The sequence below is a fragment of the Hyperolius riggenbachi genome, chromosome 8, assembly GCF_040937935.1.
Source record: "Hyperolius riggenbachi isolate aHypRig1 chromosome 8, aHypRig1.pri, whole genome shotgun sequence".
Lineage (NCBI taxonomy): Eukaryota > Metazoa > Chordata > Amphibia > Anura > Hyperoliidae > Hyperolius > Hyperolius riggenbachi.
The window spans coordinates 252,218,853-252,239,931 of NC_090653.1; the positions used below are offsets into that span (position 1 = coordinate 252,218,853).

At 43.8% G+C, this 21,079-nt stretch overlaps 1 protein-coding gene across 4 annotated transcripts in view; it reads left to right on the plus strand.

Moving 5' to 3' along the window:
* LOC137527750 (metabotropic glutamate receptor 6-like) overlaps positions 1-21,079 on the plus strand; it is an 89,637-nt gene that overhangs the window by 61,779 nt on the left and 6,779 nt on the right. For all 4 annotated transcript variants that reach the window (XM_068248621.1, XM_068248619.1, XM_068248620.1 and 1 more), the window contains exons 3-10: positions 884-1,100; positions 5,753-5,888; positions 12,607-12,761; positions 12,842-12,982; positions 14,891-15,091; positions 15,199-15,338; positions 17,821-18,756; positions 19,058-19,317. In XM_068248621.1, the coding sequence (XP_068104722.1) occupies positions 884-1,100; positions 5,753-5,888; positions 12,607-12,761; positions 12,842-12,982; positions 14,891-15,091; positions 15,199-15,338; positions 17,821-18,756; positions 19,058-19,306 (2,175 nt within the window). In that variant the 3' untranslated portion in view covers positions 19,307-19,317. The remainder of the gene's footprint in view (positions 1-883; positions 1,101-5,752; positions 5,889-12,606; positions 12,762-12,841; positions 12,983-14,890; positions 15,092-15,198; positions 15,339-17,820; positions 18,757-19,057; positions 19,318-21,079) is intronic.

Sequence of the window (21,079 nt, forward strand, 5' to 3'; positions counted from 1 at the left end):
CATGTCGTGGAGTTGGTTGTGCACTTTGTGTACAAGCCTTTACACTCTATACATTTGCACACAAGAAAGATTTGGGCTGGGGCTGCCATGAAAGGGCCTCTAGGTTTTGTTTTCGCCCCAGGCTAAAAGGTCCCAGTCCTGCCCAAGGTAAAATGGACAAAAAGATGTATATTTTCCACTTAAGTGGGGACCCAGTCTTATGGTTGTAATGAACAATGAAGATTACGGCTATAGTCTGACTAGGTCCCAAAGAAAAGGAACACAGCTTAGTTATTTGTATGCTTGGCACTGTAAATACACATGTCTCTCTCATCATGTCATCTTGGGTACACTGTAATGTAATTAACCGCCTTAGCGGTTATCACAAGTCCAGCTCGGGGTGAAAAAAACAAGCTAGGAGCGATTATCCCAAGCTGAACTCGTGGTAGCTGCCTGAAAGTCTATGCAGAGCAATGCAGGTGTTTTTATTCACCTCCCGGAGGATCCTGACGTTGGCCGCCATTCTTCTTCCTCTCCTCCAAGGCTCTGCTTCCCTGGTGAGCTTGTCGTCTATTGTCATGACGACAGCCGGCAATTTCACTATAGGGTTACAGCGCCACCCGGAGGACGGAGGGAGAACTGCAGCGCTAAATCCCAGGGAGGTGAATGAGTGCTGGGGCTGCTGCAGATCTCTCTGCGGTGTGATTTTTTTTCCAGGCTTTAGGGTCTAAAAGCATGCTAAAAAATTGCACCGCTTTTAGACCCTAAAATCTGGAAGGAATCAGACCACCAAGGGTGTTAATGATGATTAAAGTATTGTCGAATGTGTAATGGGAAAACCTCTTTCTATGTGTCTATCATCCATTGATTTCTGAGGCCGATTATCCATTGTTCTGTTTTTCAGATTCCCCAAATCAGTTACGCCTCAACAGCCCCAGAGCTTAGTGACAACAACCGCTATGACTTCTTTTCCCGCGTGGTGCCCCCGGACTCCTACCAGGCACAGGCCATGGTGGATATTGTCAAAGAACTCGGATGGAATTACGTATCTACACTGGCGTCTGAGGGCAACTATGGAGAAAGCGGGGTTGAAGCCTTTTTACAGATCTCCAGAGATGCCAGTAAGTTCATCCTTTAACCAAGTCCAACAGTCCAATCAGGTGTGACCATGCGACACTCAAAACAGGAAGCACCAATAAAGGCTAGACTGCATTGCCCAGAAACCCTGCATTGAATCATGTGTCTACGTAAGGGGTTGGGACTTGTAGATATTCAGTAGTGTTGGTGTTCGAATGTGGGATTTTTAAATTCTGAAACCCAGATTAGGCCCTACACCCCAGTTCAGCATCAAGGGTAGTGGAGAGGGTCACGGGGTTGCAGTTCAAATCGTGCTTCACGTGACCCAGATGCTCTGTGGACTAAAATCCCATGACGCTCTCCACTACTTTTGATGCTGAACTGTGATGTACGGCTTAACCCCAGCTTCCAAATGAAGAAACACGAATTTGAAGACCAACACTAATAACTAGTCGGCATATATTGGCGCTTTATAAAGCAATAATAATAATAATAATGATAATAAAGTATGCCGTTGTAATATCTAAATCTGCTAACAGGAGGGGGTGGAGTCCTACCCTTGCAGGTCCCAAATTCCTCAGGGAATACCAGTCTGTACAAAGTATAGGGGTTCAATAAATCTTGGGAGGTGGGTGTAACGATTGGTGTCAGCAAGCACAGATTTTCTGATTATTGGTGATCTGCAGTATCACCAATAATACAGATGTTATACCTGATTATGTGGTGATCTGCAGAATCACCAATAATACAAGTATAGCAAGACACAGGACACACAGGTGTAAGATAGTGTTTTGGTGCAACAGTAATATTGGTGGAGATACCCACTATCCCAGAGGGGCTGGAAGAAGGGGGTTTCTCTAAGGAACACAGTAATCAGTACCCCAGCAGGCTGGAGACTCAGAGCAATGGTGATAGTTTCACCCGTGATACACAGTGAGACAATGTAGAGTGATCACTCGAGGGGCGAGTGATTCAGACTGTACTGCAGCAGGTGATTCCCTGAGGGGCAGGAGATCCCGACAGTGCTGTATTAACTAGTCACCTGAGGAGCAGGTGATTAAGACTGTACTGCAGCTCTCAACCTGAGGAGCAGGTGATTAAGACTGTACTGCAGCTATCAACCTGAGGAGCAGGTGATTAAGACTGTACTGCAGCTATCAACCTGAGGAGCAGGTGATGAAGACTGTACTGCAGCTATCAACCTGAGGAGCAGGTGTTTCAGACTATACTGCAGCTATCTACCTGAGGAGCAGGTGATTCCGACTATACTGCAGCTATCTACCTGAGGAGCAGGTGATAACTAAACTGAGAGTCCCTCACCAGGACTAAGCTCCCTGGTGAGGGCAGAAGAGTCAGACAAGCAGGTTCAGCAACACACGGACAGATACGGTACAGAGATAGGAAGCTAAATCAGAGTAGTAGTTCAGGCAGAGTCTGCAACTTATATCAGATAGGCAAAGGTACCGAATCAGAGAGCAGAAGAATAGTCAAACTAGGCTAGCAGAAGGTTTAAGCTATCAACAGAATCTGGCTAAGTGTGGATCACAAGCTCCAGCTGGTTCTAGCACACTTTGGGATCTGACTAGGTCTGAGTGCTAACACGTAGCATATGCAACAGCAGACGTGGAGCAACTGACAGGCAGGTCCTATATATATACTAAACGCGCTCTATAGCGCCGCCCCAGTCACTCAGTCAATCCAGAGCATAGCTGGAGTCAGCTGACCGAGTGATCAGCTGACTCCCCTTCTAGATGCATAAAGGTCCTTTCGCTCGGCGCGCGCGCACGTAGCCCTTAGTCTATGAGCGATAGAAGGACCAGGCAAAGCACCAGCATATAACTGTGTGGCGGAAACCGCCGGCTGCGACGCAGAGATAGCCGCCATGCCACTTGCTGTTGCGGCGGTATCTCCGCTATCCATTACAGTGGGGACATCATTTTTTCCCCCCTATATTTTTATTCATTTAAATTAAATATCAAGGCCAGGGATTTTTTTGTAAATCCCAAAGTGGGCCAACACGGGTCAAGTGCATGCCCACTACCATGGGAAATTTTTCTTGCAATTTGAATACTTACAATTTACACTAATCAACATGATTTGTGTTCAATTTTGATTGGCCAGTGATTGGTAGATTTTACCATTTCCATGTAGTAAGAGAATTTACCTACATAATCTGCTCATAGTATTCAAAATCTTTGACCCTCATACCACATGGAGGTGGTAAAATTGGCCAATCATTTGCCAATCAAAATTGGATGTTTGTACGCAGCCTTAAGCCTGGTACACACTTTCAATTATGATTGACCAATCAATGAAAATGTTACCACTTACATTTAGAACAAGTTTTTACCTACTCATAGTAGTGTTCATAGTATTCAACATCTGTTGGCTCTCATACTACTGGGAGGTGGTAAAATTGGTCAGTGATTGGTCAATCATAATTGAAAGTGTGTACCAGCCTGGTACACACCTTCAATTTTGATTAGCCAATCACTGACCAATTTTACCACATTTGCGTAGTGTGAAAGGTTACCTCTTCAATCTGTTTATAGTAGTCAAAATCTGTTGACCTTCATAAAAGATGGAGGTGGTAAAATTGGCCATAGGCCAATTCAAATTGGATGTGTGTATTGGCAATGATAACCTTATAGATTGTCATATCTCTTTTACTTTTGAAATCCAAGCAACTAGCTCAACCTTTTACTTAATCTAGCCCAAGTCTTAAACCTTTTAATGATTCCTATAAGAGCCCGCAGACATGATACTTCAGATGTATATATTTAATTAAGGCGCCAGGAAATTTGGGTGCAGTGCGAGCCAAAAAACAGCTCACCCTGCTCCTGTACAAGTCCCGGAAGCGTTAATTACTATTCCCTCTCCAGGCCACCATGGATAGTGAGGGAAAGATGTAATTTCCAGCTATTGCTGGAAGGCGAATTACACTGTTTTTATAGTAATTTAGGCATGGTCTTTTGATGGCACCCACATTACTGTCTGATCACCTTCAGTTGGAAGGCCAAAAAGTATATGTGGCTTTACTGACAACTGTAGCCCTCCCCATAGACTTCACAGAGCAAAGTCTGTAGTAGCAGCATATTGTCTGCTGATTGATACAAGGCCTGTAGTCCTTACCGCAGTTGACAATCTTTGGCCGAAGGTTGAACTGAATTTCTATGGATACATTGCCATGGAAACTCCATGCTAACCCAATGCTTAGCTGAAAGAATCCACCACAGTTTGGTTGGATTATTCATCAAAGAAAGATCTTTCTAGTAGCAGATGATGTACCAAAACTGCCATGGTCAGAAATTTGGGCAGATTTAAAGAGGAACACCAGTGAAAACAATGTAATAAAAAAAGTGCTTCATTTTTACAATAATTATGTATAAATGATTTAGTCAGTGTTTGCCCATTGTAAAATCTTTTAAATCCCTGATTTACATTCTGACATTTATTACATGGTGACATTTTTACTGTGGGCAGGTGATGTAGCTGCTGCATGGTTTTTGGCAGTTGGAAACAGCTATTCCCACAATGCAGCAAGGTTCACAGACAGGAAACTGCCAAGAGTAGGTACTCAGCTTTTCTTTGTGGGAGGGGTTTCACCACAATATCAGCCATATAGCGCCCCCTGATGGTCTGTTTGTGAAAAGGAATAGATTTCTCATGTAAAAGGGGGTATCAGCTACTGATTGGGATAAAGTTCAATTCTTGGTCGGAGTTTCTCTTTAAGTATAATGTGTATGTGTAGCTTACCTCTAACTTGCCACAGAGGGATCATGAGTGTAGCACTGGCAGGACAATGTAGCAGTACTGGGAGGAAATAATGATGGGACCATTGGGCATGCTCATGTCTGGTAATTCCATAGGGGTGATCAGCACAACATCCCTTGGCTGGCTCCAAGTTCCTTAGGGTCTCCCACATCATAGCTTGTGGTGTTCATAACAGCTTTATGATTTGTGGCCATGGCCCAATTTTTCCTAAAATGGCCCCCATACTTGCTTGTTTTGGGGAACATTGTCTCATTGAGGGGACATAATGGTATGGCCTAGATGGACATGTGGGTGGGGGCATATTTTGGTTGCACTTGAGGGATGTAATGGTTGCAATGGGGGAAACATAACACAAATCCTATAATGAGGAGCAGTATGATACAGGAACTTTAAATGGCCAGGGGGTGGATCACAGGCTTTCACTCTAAGGGGGGATGTTATTCCAAATGAACGCCAATTTAAGGAAAGCATTAGTTGGGAAAGGGGAGGGGGGAAGTACTGAGAAGTAAGAGATTAGGGCGTGCAGCTCAGCAGGTATCTATTAGTATATAGGGATGGTTAAATACCAGTATTGCTCAAGCAACCGGAAGCACGTGTATCCGACCAGCGGGGATCACCTGATGCCGGATACACGTGCTTGCGGTTGCTTGAGCAATATTGGTGTTTAACCATCTCTAGATACCAATAGACACCTGCTGGGCTGCACGCCCTAATCTCTTGCCTTCCAATGCTAGGTACTTTGCTGTATTCTGGTCATCTGGAATAGATACAAGTAATTTGTGTATTGCCGTCCAAAACAGCCAGAGAAACAGAGGCATCATAGCTAGAGATCGGAACACTAGAAATGTTAGTTTTTCTCATGCCAAAGCTGTTGTGTGTGGAAAATGTGGTTTACTATACCTGGTCTGTCTGTCTCTTGCAGAAGGCGTGTGCATCGCTCAGTCTATTAAGATTCCCCGAGAGCCGCGTCCGGGAGAGTTCGATAAGGTGATCAGCAGACTGCTGGAGACTCCGAACGCTCGAGGCATCATTATCTTTGCCAACGAAGATGACATCAAGTGAGGAAGACCTCTCACATCCTTTTTCCTTCCATTCAATTCATTCATTGTTAAATTGATTGTCAGCAAACTTTGTCTGTCTGTGCACTTTGTCTGTCAATGTACTGAGGGTATTGTTGCTTTTTTTTAATCGATAAAAGTCCAATTTCGCTTTAAAAAAGCATTCCTCTTATATCCTTCAGCAATTTAGCCACAGCTGAAATCCAGGCAAAATATATATATTTTTTTTTTATAAAAATTAACCAATTCCCTGTCATTTCCTGTCTACATGATGCCAGAGGCGTAGCTATGGGGGGTGGGGGGGGGGGGTAAGGGAGAAATATGTCCCCGGACGCAGCACTTTGAGGGCGCTCAGCACAGCTGCTGCACCCCCAAGTGCATGAGAGGCGGCTGGCTGGCTGCCCAAAGTGCCCTGCTTCTCTCCCTCCCTCTGCTGAGGGAGCAGAAAAAGCGGAGCACAACTTGCTATCTGAAAAGAGGGAAGGGGGCACATATGGCTATCTAAACAGCATTTATACATTTGACTCCACCCTCTCAAAAATTGTCTTTGTCCCCAGGCGCTAAAAACCCTACCTATGCTTCTGCATGACACATATATTGTTAAGTGAGTGAATGTTACTTGGTTAACCCTTAGACTGCCACCTACATCTTTAGGTGTTCTGTGTTTTTGCACGGAAATTCAATTGTGTGTAATTTCGCATAATTGTGTGCTAACTTAAAGTGACCCAGAGATGAGCTGTTTAAAAATGTTTCACTTACCCAGGGCTTCCTCCAGCCCCAGAAGCATGGATGCGTCCCTCGCGATCCTCCCACAGTCCTCGTGCAATCCTCCGTTCAGCCGCAATCAACCCCCGGTACTCGGCTCAGTCGGGCTCAGTCTAACTGTGTGCCGTCAGCCAGGGTCTTCTGCGCTTGTGCAGAAAGGCCCCCTGCTTACTTCACTGAGCTGAATACCGGAGAAATTTTGTGGTTTAATGGAGGAGCGTGGAAGGACAGCAAGGGATGCATCCATGCTTATGGCTGGAGGAAGCACAGGGTAAGTAAAAGAATGTTTAAACAGCTTGTCTCTGGTACACTTTAAGAACTTCATGGCAAAAGCCTCCATATATCCAAATCCAAAAAAGCTTTATTGGCAGGACCAAATACATTTAGCATTGCCAAAGCAAAACAAAGCATTAATATGGGGAAGGGGGTGGGGGGCAGGAATTGTGGGAATAAAGGAAGGGTATAGAGGGGTTGGGGTATATATTCTACAGGGTGTGGAGTATGTAAGGGGCAATATGGCGGCTGGTACAGTGGGTTGCAAAAGTATTCTGCCCCCTTGAAGTTTTCCACATTTTGTCATATTACTGCCACAAAGATGAATCAATTTTATTGGAATTCCACATGAAAGACCAACACAAAGTGGTGTACACGTGAGAAATGGAACGAAAATCATACATGATTCCAAACATTTTTTACAAATAAATAATTGCAAAGTGGGGTGTGCATAATTATTCGGCCCCCTTTGATCTGAGTGCAGTCAGTTGCCTATAGACATTGCCTGATGAGTGCTAATGACTAAATAGAGTGCACCTGTGTGTAATCTAATGTCAGTACAAATACAGCTGCTCTGTGAGGGCCTCAGAGGGCGTACGAGAGAGAACGGCGCCGGAGACTTGGGCGCAGGACACAGCCAGTATATGGCTGATCCTGCTGCTGCACAAGTCCGGGCCGTGTTAATTACTATTCCCCCTCCTGGCCGACATGGATAGTGGGGGAATGAAATAATTCGGCTTCCAGCAATTGCTGGAAGCCGAATTATTGTTTTAAAAGCAACTTCAGCGCCCAAGTGTCCAGCGCTGGATTTACCGTGTTCGCTCAGAGGTTGTCTAAGAGAATATTGGGAGCAACAACACCGTGAAATCCAAAGAACACACAAGACAGGTCCAAGACAGGTCAGGGATCAAGTTATTGAGAAATTTAAAGCAGGCTTAGGCTGCAAAAAGATTTCCAAAGCCTTGAACATCTCAATGTTCAAGCGATCATTCAGAAATGGAAGGAGTATGGCACAACTGTAAACCTACCAAGACAAGGCCATCCACCTAAACTCACAGGCCGAACAAGGAGAGCGCTGATCAGAAATGCAGTCAAGAGGCCCATGATGACTATGGACGAGCTGCAGAGATCTACAGCTCAGGTGGGAGACTCTGTCCATAGGACAACTATTAGTCATGCACTGTACAAAGTTGGCCTTTATGGAAGAGTGACAAGAAGAAAGGCATTGTTAACAGAAAGCATAAGAAGTCCCGTTTGCAGTTTGCCACAAGCCATGTGGGGGACACAGCAACCATGTGGAAGAAGGTGCTCTGGTCAGATGAGACCAAAATGGAACTTTTTGGCCAAAATGCAAAATGCTATGTGTGGCAGAAAGCTAACACTGCACATCACTCTGAACACACCATCCCCGCTGTCAAATATGGTGGTGGCAGCATCATGCTAGGGGGGGGGGGGGGGGGGGGTGCATCTCTTCAACAGGGACAGGGAAGCTGGCCAGAGCTGATGGGAAGATGGATGGAGCCAAATACAGGGCAAACTTGGAAGAAAACCTCTTGGGAGACTGCAAAAGACACCCACTAATTACCCATCAATCACCCCCTATCACCACCTGTCACTGTTACCCATCAGATTAGACCCTAATCTTCCCCTTGCGGGCACCCAATCACCTGCCCACACGCTCAGATTGCCCTCAGACTTCCCCCCCTTATCAATTCGCCAGTGCATTATTTACATCTGTTCTTCCCTGTAATAACCCACTGATCACCTGTCAATCACCTATCAATCACCCCCTGTCACTGCCACCCATCAATCACCCCCTGTCACTGCCACCCATCAATCAGCCCTTAACCTGCCCCTTGCGGGCAATCTGATCACCCACCCACACCAATAGATCGCCCGCAGATCCGACATCAGATCACCTCCCAAGTGCAGTGTTTACATCTGTTCTCTCCTCTAAACACCCACTAATTACCCATCAATCACCCCCTATCACCCCCTGTCACTGTTACCCATCAGATTAGACCCTAATCTGCCCCTTGCGGGCACCCAATCACCCGCCCACAGGCTCAGATTGCCCTCAGACCCCCCCTTATCAATTCGCCAGTGCATTATTTACATCTGTTCTTCCCTGTAAAAACCCACTGATCACCTGTCAATCACCTATCAATCACCCCCTGTCACTGCCACCCATCAATCAGCCCCTAACCTGCCCCTTTGAAACCAAATGTCGCAAAATGACCTGTGAAATCCTAAAGGTACTCATTGGACTTTGGGCCCCTTAGCGCAGTTAGGGTGCAAAAAAGTGCCACACATGTGGTATCGCCGTACTCAGGAGAAGTAGTATAATGTGTTTTGGGGTGTATTTTTACACATACCCATGCTGAGTGGGAGAAATATCTCTGTAAATAGACAATTGTGTGTAAAAAAAAAAATCTAAAAATTGTCATTTACGGAGATATTTCTCCCACCCAGCATGGGTATGTGTAAAAATACACCCCAAAACACATTATACTACTTCTCCTGAGTACGGCAATACCACATGTGTGGCACTTTTTTGCAGCCTAACTGCGCTAAGGGGCCCAAAGTCCAATGAGCATCTTTTGGCTTTACAGGGGTGCTTACAATAAGGCACCCCCCAAAATGCCAGGACAGTGAACACACCCCACAAATGACCCCATTTTGGAAAGTAGACCCTTCAAGGTATTCAGAGAGGAGCATAGTGAGTCCGTGGCAGATTTCATTTTTTTTGTCGCAAGTTAGAAGAAATGGAAACTTTTTTTTTTTGTCACAAAGTGTCATTTTCCGCTAACTTGTGACAAAAAATAAAATCTTCTATGAACTCACCATGAATCTTAGTGAATACTTTGGGATGTCTTCTTTCCAAAATGGGGTCATTTGGGGGGTATTTATACTATCCTGGAATTTTAGCACCTCAAGAAACATGACAGGGTGTCAGAAAAGTCAGAGATGCTTCCAAATGGGAAAATTCACTTTTGGCACCATAGTTTGCAAACGCTATAACTTTTACCCAATCCAATAAATATACACTGAATGGTTCTTTTTTTATCAAAGACATGTAGCAGAATAACTTTCGTGCTCAAATGTATAGGAAATCTTACTTTATTTGAAAGATATCAGCACAGAAAGTTAAAAAAGTCATTTTTTTTACAAAATTCATGTCTTTTTTGATGAATATAATAAAAAGTAAAACTCGCAGCAGCAATCAAATAGCACCAAAAGAAAGCTGTATTAGTGACAAGAAAAGGAGGTAAAATTCATTTAGGTGGTAGGTTGTATAAACCGTGAAAGCTGCAGTGGTCTGAATGGAAAAAAAGGCTCTGGTCCTTAAGGGGCGAAAAGACTGTGGTCCTCAATAAAGTGGACCTAAACCAAACATTTTTTTTAATTCAAAATATTTAGTTGCACCACTGTGACACATACAAAGATACATAAACACTCTTTCAAGCCTATGAGCATTTCAATGCATGCTTTTCACCCTTCTCTTTTCATAACTAGGGTTATACAGGTGGCAGCCATTAACACCACCTACTCCACCAGTCTGCCGAATTGTCCCGACAATATGAAAGGAAGGGAGGGGCTCCTCCATTAAATGTAAAATATTTTATATTTGTCATCATGCAGCTGAAAAAAAGGCTGCTATTTATTATTATAAGTTAGAAAATAGATTTTATTGTTGAAATCTTGTAAATTTTCAATTTGGGGTGTGTAGCCATTTTTTAAAAAATCTTTTTAAAAATATACTGTTTGTGTGAAGCCTGGGTTCTTACAAGTTGGAATATTGTTCTGGAAATCCAAAAGAGTTGCAATAATCAATACAGGTCAAATCAAAAGAATTACAGCTTAAAGTGAACCAAGCTCCATTTTAGCACCCAAGGCATCTCAAAAGCACATTAAAAATACATGCCAATAATGTGGCTCATTTAAAGAGGAGCTGTTAGGTATAAGGTCTCAGAGAAAATAAACACATATATCAGTAGCTAAATATTGGCTGTACTTACATTACATATGCATTTCACTGTCCACGTTTGGATTTCACAGAATTTTTATATAGTATATGCAGAGATTGATGCTCCTGACAGCTCATGGCAGGTTCCATGTTTGTCTGTCTCCTATGAAGCCAAATGTGTCGTCATGTCCTCCCTGCTTCCTGATGATTCCACTCACAAAAAAGCCCGTACTGAATAACACTACTGTGCAGTGAATATTAATTAGCCATGTGGCTAGGAACAATAGTGGACTCCTGCAGTGTACTCTGCCCAGAGATTTATCAGTGCTGTGCGCTGGACTGAGTTACATGCTGTTGTAACTTGATCCTGTAACTTCTCACTAGCAGCCGAGGGGAGGGCCCCAGAATGCTTTGCAGTATGTTATGCGGCCTCTCGTCCTTTTAAGAGCTTGGGAATACAGAGCCTTGCTGTCAGCACACATCAAAAGTAAGAGAGATTTTTAACTTCAGTATTGCCTTTTTGGCTTGCTTCTAAACTGTTTAACACAGGAGAATAGAGGTTTAAATTAGCTTTTGCAGCCTGACAGTTACTCTTTAAAAAAAAGTAATTTTACTTCTTTTTACATTTCAAAGTTTAGCAGAGGCTTTTATTACCCTACTTCCGAGGCCTGCCCGACTGCAGATATTTCAGGCTGATAAGGACTGATGTAATTATTTTATTGCACGCATTAGGAGAGAGAAAACAAACGCTTTCATCGGCAGGGGTGGGGATGAAGAGATAGGACACTAGGCTTCAAAGACTTTACAGAAGCCACATATGCTATCTTTGCACCTTCCCCTGGTTAACAGGGCTGCTCAAATCCGGATCCGGGAGACATCCGGATAGTTCTAGTCCTGTGCGGGGTGGGCGGCGGGGTCAATCTTACCTGTCTGACGTCTTCTTCGGTCCGTTCCTCGGCGCCTCCCACGATGCGGTCCAAGCTGCGGTCACGTGATTACAAACACTTCCTCCTTCCGGGTTGAAGGAGGAAGTGTTTGTAATCACGTGATGTGCGTGGAGCGCATCATGGGAGGGGCCGAGGGACGGACGAAGAAGACGTCAGACAGGTAAGATTGACCCCCCCGCCCACCCCGCACATGTTTACTGGGTGATATCCGGATAGCAACTATCCGGGTAACTCCCGAATCCGGATTTGAGCAGCCCTACTGGTTAATAATGGGCAGCTAGAAGAGGAGGGGAGCACATGGCAGCTCCTATAGCTATTAGAAACAAACTGCAGAAAAAAGTGGAGCTTAGTTCCCTTTAATTAGCTCAGGAACAGTAACTGCCATTCATTGTTATGCTATTCGGGCAACCTTTGTTATGTTATCAGTAGTGCCCATTTAGTTGTTACAATCAGGGCTGTGGAGTCAGAGTGGAGGAGTCAGAGCAATTTTGGGGACCTGGAGTCGGTGGCTTCATAAACCGAGGAGTCGGATGATTTTTGTACTCCTTACTTTCGTATCCCCACAACTCTGGTTAAAATTACCATTCACCACGTCTTAATGGAACTAGCATTTGTGTATAAGAATTTCATTATGCGCAGTCTGCTGAGAATAGCTCCTTGGTGCTCCCTCAAGCATCTGCCTGGTTTGTCCATGCCTAAAAACAGCTCTGTATTTATTCATCAGTTTGCTGCTGATTGCCTTTTTGCATTTGTTATTTTCTTCTAGGCAAGTTCTTGAAGCAGCCCAACGAGCCAACCATACAGGACACTTCTTATGGGTGGGGTCTGACAGCTGGGGCTCCAAGACTTCCCCCGTTCTGGGGCTGGAAGAAATTGCAGAAGGGGCTGTAACTATCCTACCAAAAAGGGCTTCTATTGATGGTGAGTAGGTCCGTCGTTAATGTTTTTGATCACCAGAGCTGATATTCTTAACGAGTCACTTCTACCTCAATCTGTTTTAGGATTTGACCAGTACTTTATGAGCCGAACCCTGGAAAACAACAGGCGAAACATCTGGTTCGCAGAATTTTGGGAGGATGATTTTAAGTGCAAACTGACCAGATCTGCCTCAGCACCAGAGGATACCAGAAGGAAATGCACTGGTAGGATTAGATGGGGTCCAATATTGGCTCAGGAATGCAATGCGACTTATCTACTAATTATTTCCCTGTATTGCTCCTCAAAGATGCACCTTACTGAATATAATTAATGAATAAAATTGCTAATTTTGTTTACAATATTAATCTCAGTGTTGTAGCGATCACCATAGCAGCTGCTATAGGGCCCATAACAATGGGGGGCCCGGTGTGCGGTGCGGCAGCGATAATAGGGTCCATGGCAGGCCTAGTGGGGAATTTTTGATGGATGCAGAATTCAGTAAGTTCCGACCAATCCCTAACCATAAGCTTTTAAGTTTTTACTGTTTCATTGTCTATGCTCAATGACACATGCATTTACGTATGCCAGAGCTAAAATCTATGAACTATTGATTGTTTTTATGTGCTTTCTGCTCTCAGAAGCCATTTACAGCCAGGAAAGTGTTTTATGGCTGTAATTCCTTTTCAGTGAGGGTTACACTATAGTCCAACCCGGTCTTCACCTGGACAAAAACTGTCATTTGCATACCTGGTTTTTAACTCTTTCAGGCAAAGAAAGAAAAAAAAAGGAACACAGCATAGTTATTAGTGTGCTAGGCACTGTACATATACATGTTTCTCTCATCATGTGACATGTCACCTCGGGTATCCTTAAACCACTTAGAGGCAAGCTGCTGCATTAAATTGTCCTGCTGGAGCCTCCTAACGGCTCCAGGATATTTTAATACGTTGCCCACCCTGCTGCCATGCAAGCGAGCAGCCACCCCCCACCCCCCGCTCATACCTATTGGGGCACGGAGATCCGCAAATGGGGAATGGAGAACAAGCGTTCCCCTAACCAATCGCAATGCCTACAATGAATGGGCATGCCCATTCATCATACAGGAAGTAGTAAGAAGCTAATATAATGTAAAAAAAAAAAAAAGTGAACTCTTCCTGGTAAACAGGATAGTGTTTCCAGTGACATCTAGTGGTGACAAATTAAAATTACACACACACACACCGTACATTGTAATTAAACATTTTTTTTAAATTAATCCCTTTCACTCCCAAAGCCCAACTCCTCCAACCCCCCCCCCCCCCCAACCCCCCAAACACACACACAAAGAAAAAAAATTACATAAATAGTTGCCTTAGGGACTCAGCTTTTTATATATATATATATACATATATATATATATATATATATATATATATATATATATATATATATGTATATATATATATATATATATATATATATTTTATGAGGGTATGTTACTGTTATTTTAATACATGTAATTATGGACCGGACACACACAAAAAAAAACGGAGAAAATTTACACCTATAGTTCCAAATAATATATTGTAGCCATATATCGTGATAGGGATATAGTTTAAATGTTGTAATAACCTTGACAAATAAAATACATGGGTTTTAATTACGGTAGCTTGTTTTATTTTAAAACTATATTGGCTAAAAAAAATTTTTTTTTCAATTTTTTAGTATTATTCCTGTTAAAATTCATTTAGTATAAAATAATTCTTAGCAAAATGTACTTTCCAAAGAAAGTCTAATGGGTGGCAAAAAAAAACAAGGTATAGATTATTTTGTTTTGATAAGTAGTAATAAAGTTATTGGTGAATAGGGAGGAGTGCTCACAGGTGAAAATTGCTCTGGTCCGATAGGGTAAAAACCCCTTTGTGGGTGAAGTGGTTAAATTTGAGCCCTTGGTGTCACAGGGAGAGAAAGTAAGCACATTTCTGCCTCATGGACAGTGGTGACTAATTAGTAAACTCTGTAACCTTTCTATTCTCTACCTTAAACTAAAAGAAGTTTTGGGTAGACTTGGGTTTTCATTGGTTGGATTAATAATCCAATGGCTATATCGTACCTGTATTAGGCTGTGATGTTTCTTTTAATGTCTGTTGCAGGAGAGGAGAGGATAGGTAGAGACTCCCCTTATGAGCAGGAGGGGAAGGTCCAGTTTGTCATCGATGCTGTGTATGCGATGGCTCATGCTCTACACATTATGCACAGCGAACTTTGTTCTGGAAGTATCGGAGTCTGTGATAAGATGGATCCTATGGATGGGCGACTGCTGCTACAGTATATACGAAGAGTAAACTTCAATGGTAAGGGGAGTTATGTTGTAGACCTGCTGTGAGGAACTCTTCTTTAGCACCCCTCTTCCCTACTGAACCTTTTCGATCTCCGCTTTTGTTCTTATCTCATCTTTCAGGAAGTGCCGGGACGCCGGTGATGTTCAATGAAAATGGCGATGCACCGGGACGTTATGACATTTTCCAGTATCAGATGACCAACGGTTCTGCTCCCTACTACAAAGTGATTGGACAGTGGACGGAGGATTTGAAACTCAATGTGAGAATGATTGGGGTAGCTGAAATGATATGGAATTGCATGGCTGTGCACAGATGATCCCTTCCACAACAGTCTGTTAAAATAGCTGTATGTTATATATTAACCTATTAGCAGCTTCAATAGAGTTATCTCGTTTGAGATAAGTGCACTGCTTTTGACGTCAGCTGGCAGAACTGGTTGTGCTGTAAATTCCTGGAATGTTTGGATCTCTCTTTACTAGCAGAAAATATAGAAACTGAAAGCAGAAGTTCTCACCGCCCCCTCCCCCTCCCCCGGTTACAAGTGGCTATAAATGCACAATACTGCAGTACTATTTAGAAGCAAGAAAATTTAATAAATAAGACATTAAAAACATGTGCTAATATAAATTGGCCTGGAGCACTTACAATAAATTGACTGCTAAAAGGTTAAGTAGAATTTGTTTTTTTAAGTTTTTGTGGATTGCCTTGGCAATGTTTACACAAGCTTGATTTTAATTTGACAGGGACCTTTCTCTTTTCTCTGCAATTTTCTTTGTCTGATCTCTTCTACTTCCCTTGTCCCATGCAGTCCAGTATCACCTCCTCCATTCGCTTCGCTTTTGTCTCATTATATCATGTCTCCTCTGTTTTCTTCTCCTTCCCCTTTTCAACTCTTCTTTTTTCCTCAGCCTTACTCGTTTCTTTCCCTTTCTTAGTTTCCCTTTCCCATTTCTTCTTCCTTAGTTCCGTCCAGTTTCGGCCTCATTTTTTTGCTTTCATTTCTTTCCATGCGTCCTTCCTCTCTTCCATCACGTCATCATGAACCCTTTCCCATTCTTCTTTCCTCTTCACATCCATACTTTAAAACTTCTTTTCTTTACATGTCTTCCTTCCTTATCCGATCTTGCCTTTCATTCTCCCGCTGTTTCGACTTCTGTCCAGTTTCTCTTTAATCCTTCCATTCCACTTTCTATTCCTCCCATTACTTCTTACTTTACTTCTTTCATTTCTTCAATACCCACCTTTTTACCCTTCCACTTCCCCCCTCTACATTTCTTTGCCTATTACTTCCATTTTTTCCATCTCCTCTTTGTTGTTCTTTGTTCTTCATGTCTTCCTTTTTGTTTTGTCCCTCTTAATTTGTTCCCACTCTTTTGACTTCCTTACCCTCTTGTCCTCTTTCCTACTTTCTTCCCCTCTATCTTACCAACTTCTCCCTATCCCCCCCCCCCCCCCCAACCCACACACACACACACATTATGTAGTAAGAGGGTTTTGGTGATCCTTGTAGTGACCTTGCACTCAGGGATGGTCGTAGTCAGTCGACTTCGCTACGCTGGAACTACGCATAGTTTTACGCAATTAGTATGGCTTTGAAATCAAATATTCGCTTCGTATGCCTTTGGTAGACTATGCGTTAAAATACGCAATTACGCGTAGTGCGAAGCGTAGTGTATGCGGATCCTTATGCAGAAAATGTTACGCATTAATTCCTCTTTAATGCTGAGACTGGGAACTCTTCTATGCGTACATTCCCCTTTGCAATGCGTAAATTTGTAAGCATACAATCACATGTGGAAAATTAGCCGCAAGTAACGCATTCGTAGTTCACTACGCAATACACATGTTAACTACGCATAGTGGTTGTAAGCTACGCGTAGCGGTACTTCGCTATGCGTAAATTCGTAAGCGTAGTTTTGAAACCTCACCTATGAACTACGATGCATAGATGCGAACTACGATGCGTAAATTCGCACTGGCGTAGTTTCTGCTCATCCCTGCTTGCACTCAAGAATACCTAGGTAAGCAGAGAGGACAGGTGTCCAATGGTGTAGTGTCGTTAATAAATGGGAAGTTGTAAGTATATACAGCCACACACAATAGTGGGTTGCAAATCTCTGTAACCATCTTATAAGTCAGCTGGAAATTAACCATCCCCACTCGGTGTTCCAGGTCCTGCTGGAAGCTGGATGGTTGCTCTCCTGAGTTCGTAGTTTTTAGGGAATTAAAAACTATTACCTGAAAGGAGGTTCATCTCAATACTCGTAAGGATGGAGGCACCCAAGCGTAAAAATATATATAAACTTACAATAGTTAATATAAGAATTAAAGGTAATCTCTTACCTCTCCTGTCCTGACAACAAAAACACCAGTAGTACTGGAAAGTATTTACAAGCAATGCATTTCACAGGTACTGGTACCAGTGGTCTATTTTGTGTTTTGAATTGGCTGCCTTCATCCTTACGAGTATGTAGTTCTTGTGGTCACTAGTTTCCTTTGTGCTGAGGGAAAAAGATTGTGGTGCAAATATAACTTGTTTCGTCTTTTTTCCACCTCTCACATTACTACTTCTCCACTGCATTTCCTTACTTCCTTTAAACCTTGTACTTTCAGTCTTCCTTCATCTCTGCTATTACTTTCTCTCCTTATTTTAACTGTCTTTAAAAGTATGTATATATCAGCTACACTGTAGAATATTCTAATATGGGTCGATATTTGTTGTTTGCATTCTGTGGTCACAGGTTGAGGAGATGCAGTGGTCTGGGGGACAACTGGACATTCCATCCTCTGTTTGCAGCCTTCCCTGCCAGCCAGGAGAGAGGAAGAAGATGGTAAAAGGTGTACCATGCTGCTGGCATTGCGAATTATGTGATGGATACCAATTCCAACTGGATGACCTCAACTGCCAGGCTTGTCCCTTCGACATGAGGCCCAATCTTAATCGAACTGCATGCCGTCCAACACCCATTGTCAAACTGGAGTGGCATTCAGCGTGGGCCATTCTGCCACTCTTCCTGTCAATTCTAGGAATTCTCAGTACCCTGTTTGTGGTGGGTACATTGGTACGCTTTAACGATACACCAATTGTAAGGGCATCAGGACGAGAACTAAGTTATGTCCTGCTCACAGGACTCTTCTTAATGTATGCCATTACCTTCCTGATGATGGCTGAGCCTGGTGTGGCTGTTTGCGCTCTTCGAAGGCTGTTCTTGGGTCTTGGCATGTGCATTTCCTACGCTGCCCTCCTCACCAAAACGAACAGGATCTATCGTATTTTTGAACAGGGAAAACGCTCAGTGACACCTCCTCGTTTCATCAGCCCAGCCTCTCAACTGGTCATCACCTTCACCCTCATTTCCGTACAGCTGGTGGGCACAGCTGTCTGGTTAGCAGTGCTGCCTCCACACAGCGTGATTGACTATGAGGAGCAGCGAACACCCAACCCAGAAATGGCTAGGGGGGTACTGAAATGTGACATGTCCGATTTGTCCCTTGTCAGCTGCTTAATGTACTCAATTCTTCTCATGGTCACCTGTACTGTATATGCGGTGAAGGCCCGTGGAGTGCCTGAGAACTTCAATGAGGCAAAACCAATTGGTTTCACTATGTACACTACTTGTATTGTCTGGTTGGCCTTCGTCCCAATTTTCTTTGGTACGGCACAGTCTGCTGAGAAGGTGAAGAGCACGACCAGGACTTCAACATTCCTTACGTTCATTTCATTGTCCTTTTCATTGGGAGTCCATCACACTCCATGTCTCACGACCATCGCAATGGATGCTCATGCTCATGATGCTGTGGCCTATAAAGTCTTGTGTTTAAAGTCATCTCCATCTACCCCATCCTACAGGCCATGTCGGTTGCATACTTGATCTGTTATCCAGTGTCTTCCCATTGGTTGGAGCCATTTCACTGTTCTCCGTGTCCCACCTTCAAGCCCGTGAATTCAAATGATCTTCTTTTGCCTCGTTCACTTAGATCTATATCCAGACCACCACCTTGACAGTATCGATGAGCCTGAGTGCTTCCGTCTCCCTTGGAATGCTGTATGTGCCCAAGGTTTACGTCATCCTCTTCCACCCCGAGCAGAACGTCCAGAAGCGCAAGCGGAGCTTCAAGGCGGTGGCGACAGCGGCCACCATGTCCACCCGTCTGTCCCAGAAGAGCAGCGAGCGGCAGAATGGGGAAAGCAAACCTCCAGAAAAGAGCCTCCCGGAGAGCAAGTGATTACATCAGAGGTATTCACAGTACTTTATTCAGGCCACCCTACAGTTATACGTGTACAGTTATACATTCATGAAGTGAACAGTTTGCATGCAAATTTGGGCCAACTGGTCAAATGAAAGACACTTCCTAATAATTCCAGGCTGCATTTTGCATGAAATTTGCCTATAACCCAGCATCTCAATAGCCATCTCTGGTCACTAACTGTCACATCAAAGAGCTTATAATCTAATGTCCCTACTACAGTCTAGTCTTTGCAGGAAGGGAGAAGGGCGAGTTAAGGCAGGACCCCGCCCTCCTCCTCTCTCTCTCTGCTGGTGGGAGATTAATTCTTTGTGAGCAGCACTTCAGCTATAGCAGATCCTCATACCGATAGCCATTTTCTAAGCTGCAGTGCCAGCTACAAAGAGTTAATCTCTCAGCAAGGCAAAGAGTAGCAGGAGAGTGAGAGCTTCCTTTAGCCGTGTCCCCATTAGATCACATCAGGTAAGTAATTAACCCTGAGACACAACACTATCCTGATCCTGCAGCGTACACACGCACTACCGCAATGACCGATGGGTCCGTCAGACCCTCCCGCTGGGCGGGCGTTCTGCCGACAGTAGTGCGTGTGTACAGTCTGTCAGGCAGACTGATAAGGCTGTTTCTGAACGTTCCGCTCAGCGCTGACAGCGCATACACATGTGCTACTGTTGGCGGAACGTCTGCCCAGCGGGAGGGTCCGGCGGACCCATCGTTGCCGGATGTAGTGCATGTGTACGCACCATAGGACAGAGCAAGGCTTGACAGGCTTTGTCTTTTCACACTGGAGGTACCTGAACTCTTACACAGGACAGAAGGAAAACAGAGAGAAATGCACCCTGTATGTATTTAGAGAGTTTAGCTTGTCTAATTCCCACTCATCTGTGATGAATCACAAGTGTACCTTGATCTCTCAGCTGTGTCAGCTTGCTGCCTCGGCAGAGCAGCTACTTTGTTAACCCTATGTCTGCTTCCATGAAAGCAGGAAGTAGACACAGTACAGATTTATTGCAAAATCTGTATCAGCTGCAGCAAAGAAGTGTTTTTCTTTAAAGGGTATTATGCTGTTGCGTATCTTTTAGAGCAGAGACGAAGTTCTGAGTTCAAGTCTGCTTTAAGAGTACCCCAAGTTATGGTATATTCCATGCAATACTGAGTTAAAACGACACGACCTTGAAGTAGAGCTTGAACAAATGCCGTTCTCTCTTCCCTGAGTTAATCTTCGCAGGCTTCAACACTAGGGCCACAAAAGCTAGATATCGAGCTTAATGATGAGTATTCGCATGGCACGCAGCATATTATGTAAAGAACTTCAATGCCGAGGCCAACCCTTAATAACTTTATCGGCTTCCTAACAGGCGGAATCTGCAGAACAAAGATAAGTGATCCAGGCAGGTGGCAGGAAGGGGTTAAACCCACTGCCGGCGGGTGATTAAAATTTGGAGTGTGTAGACACAAGTGGATCTGAGTTGGCTTCATAACTGACCTATGCCGAGATAAAACAGGTGTTTGTCATAAATCTCTGTAGTGCCACTAATTAGATACAAAAACCCCATTTTAAAAGCTCTAGACCTGGTCCCGGGTGGCCCCGCAAGTTTTTTTTTTCTTCTTCTTTTCTCTTTTTTTTTTTATTTCATAAAGACCACATTCAAGCCTTCGCCGGTCTTCAAGAGTATGGGAAAATTCCAACTTCACAAGTGCTCTCCATCCAGTTGCCTAGCAACCACGGCTTCTGTATTGCCAAAGCCTCTATAA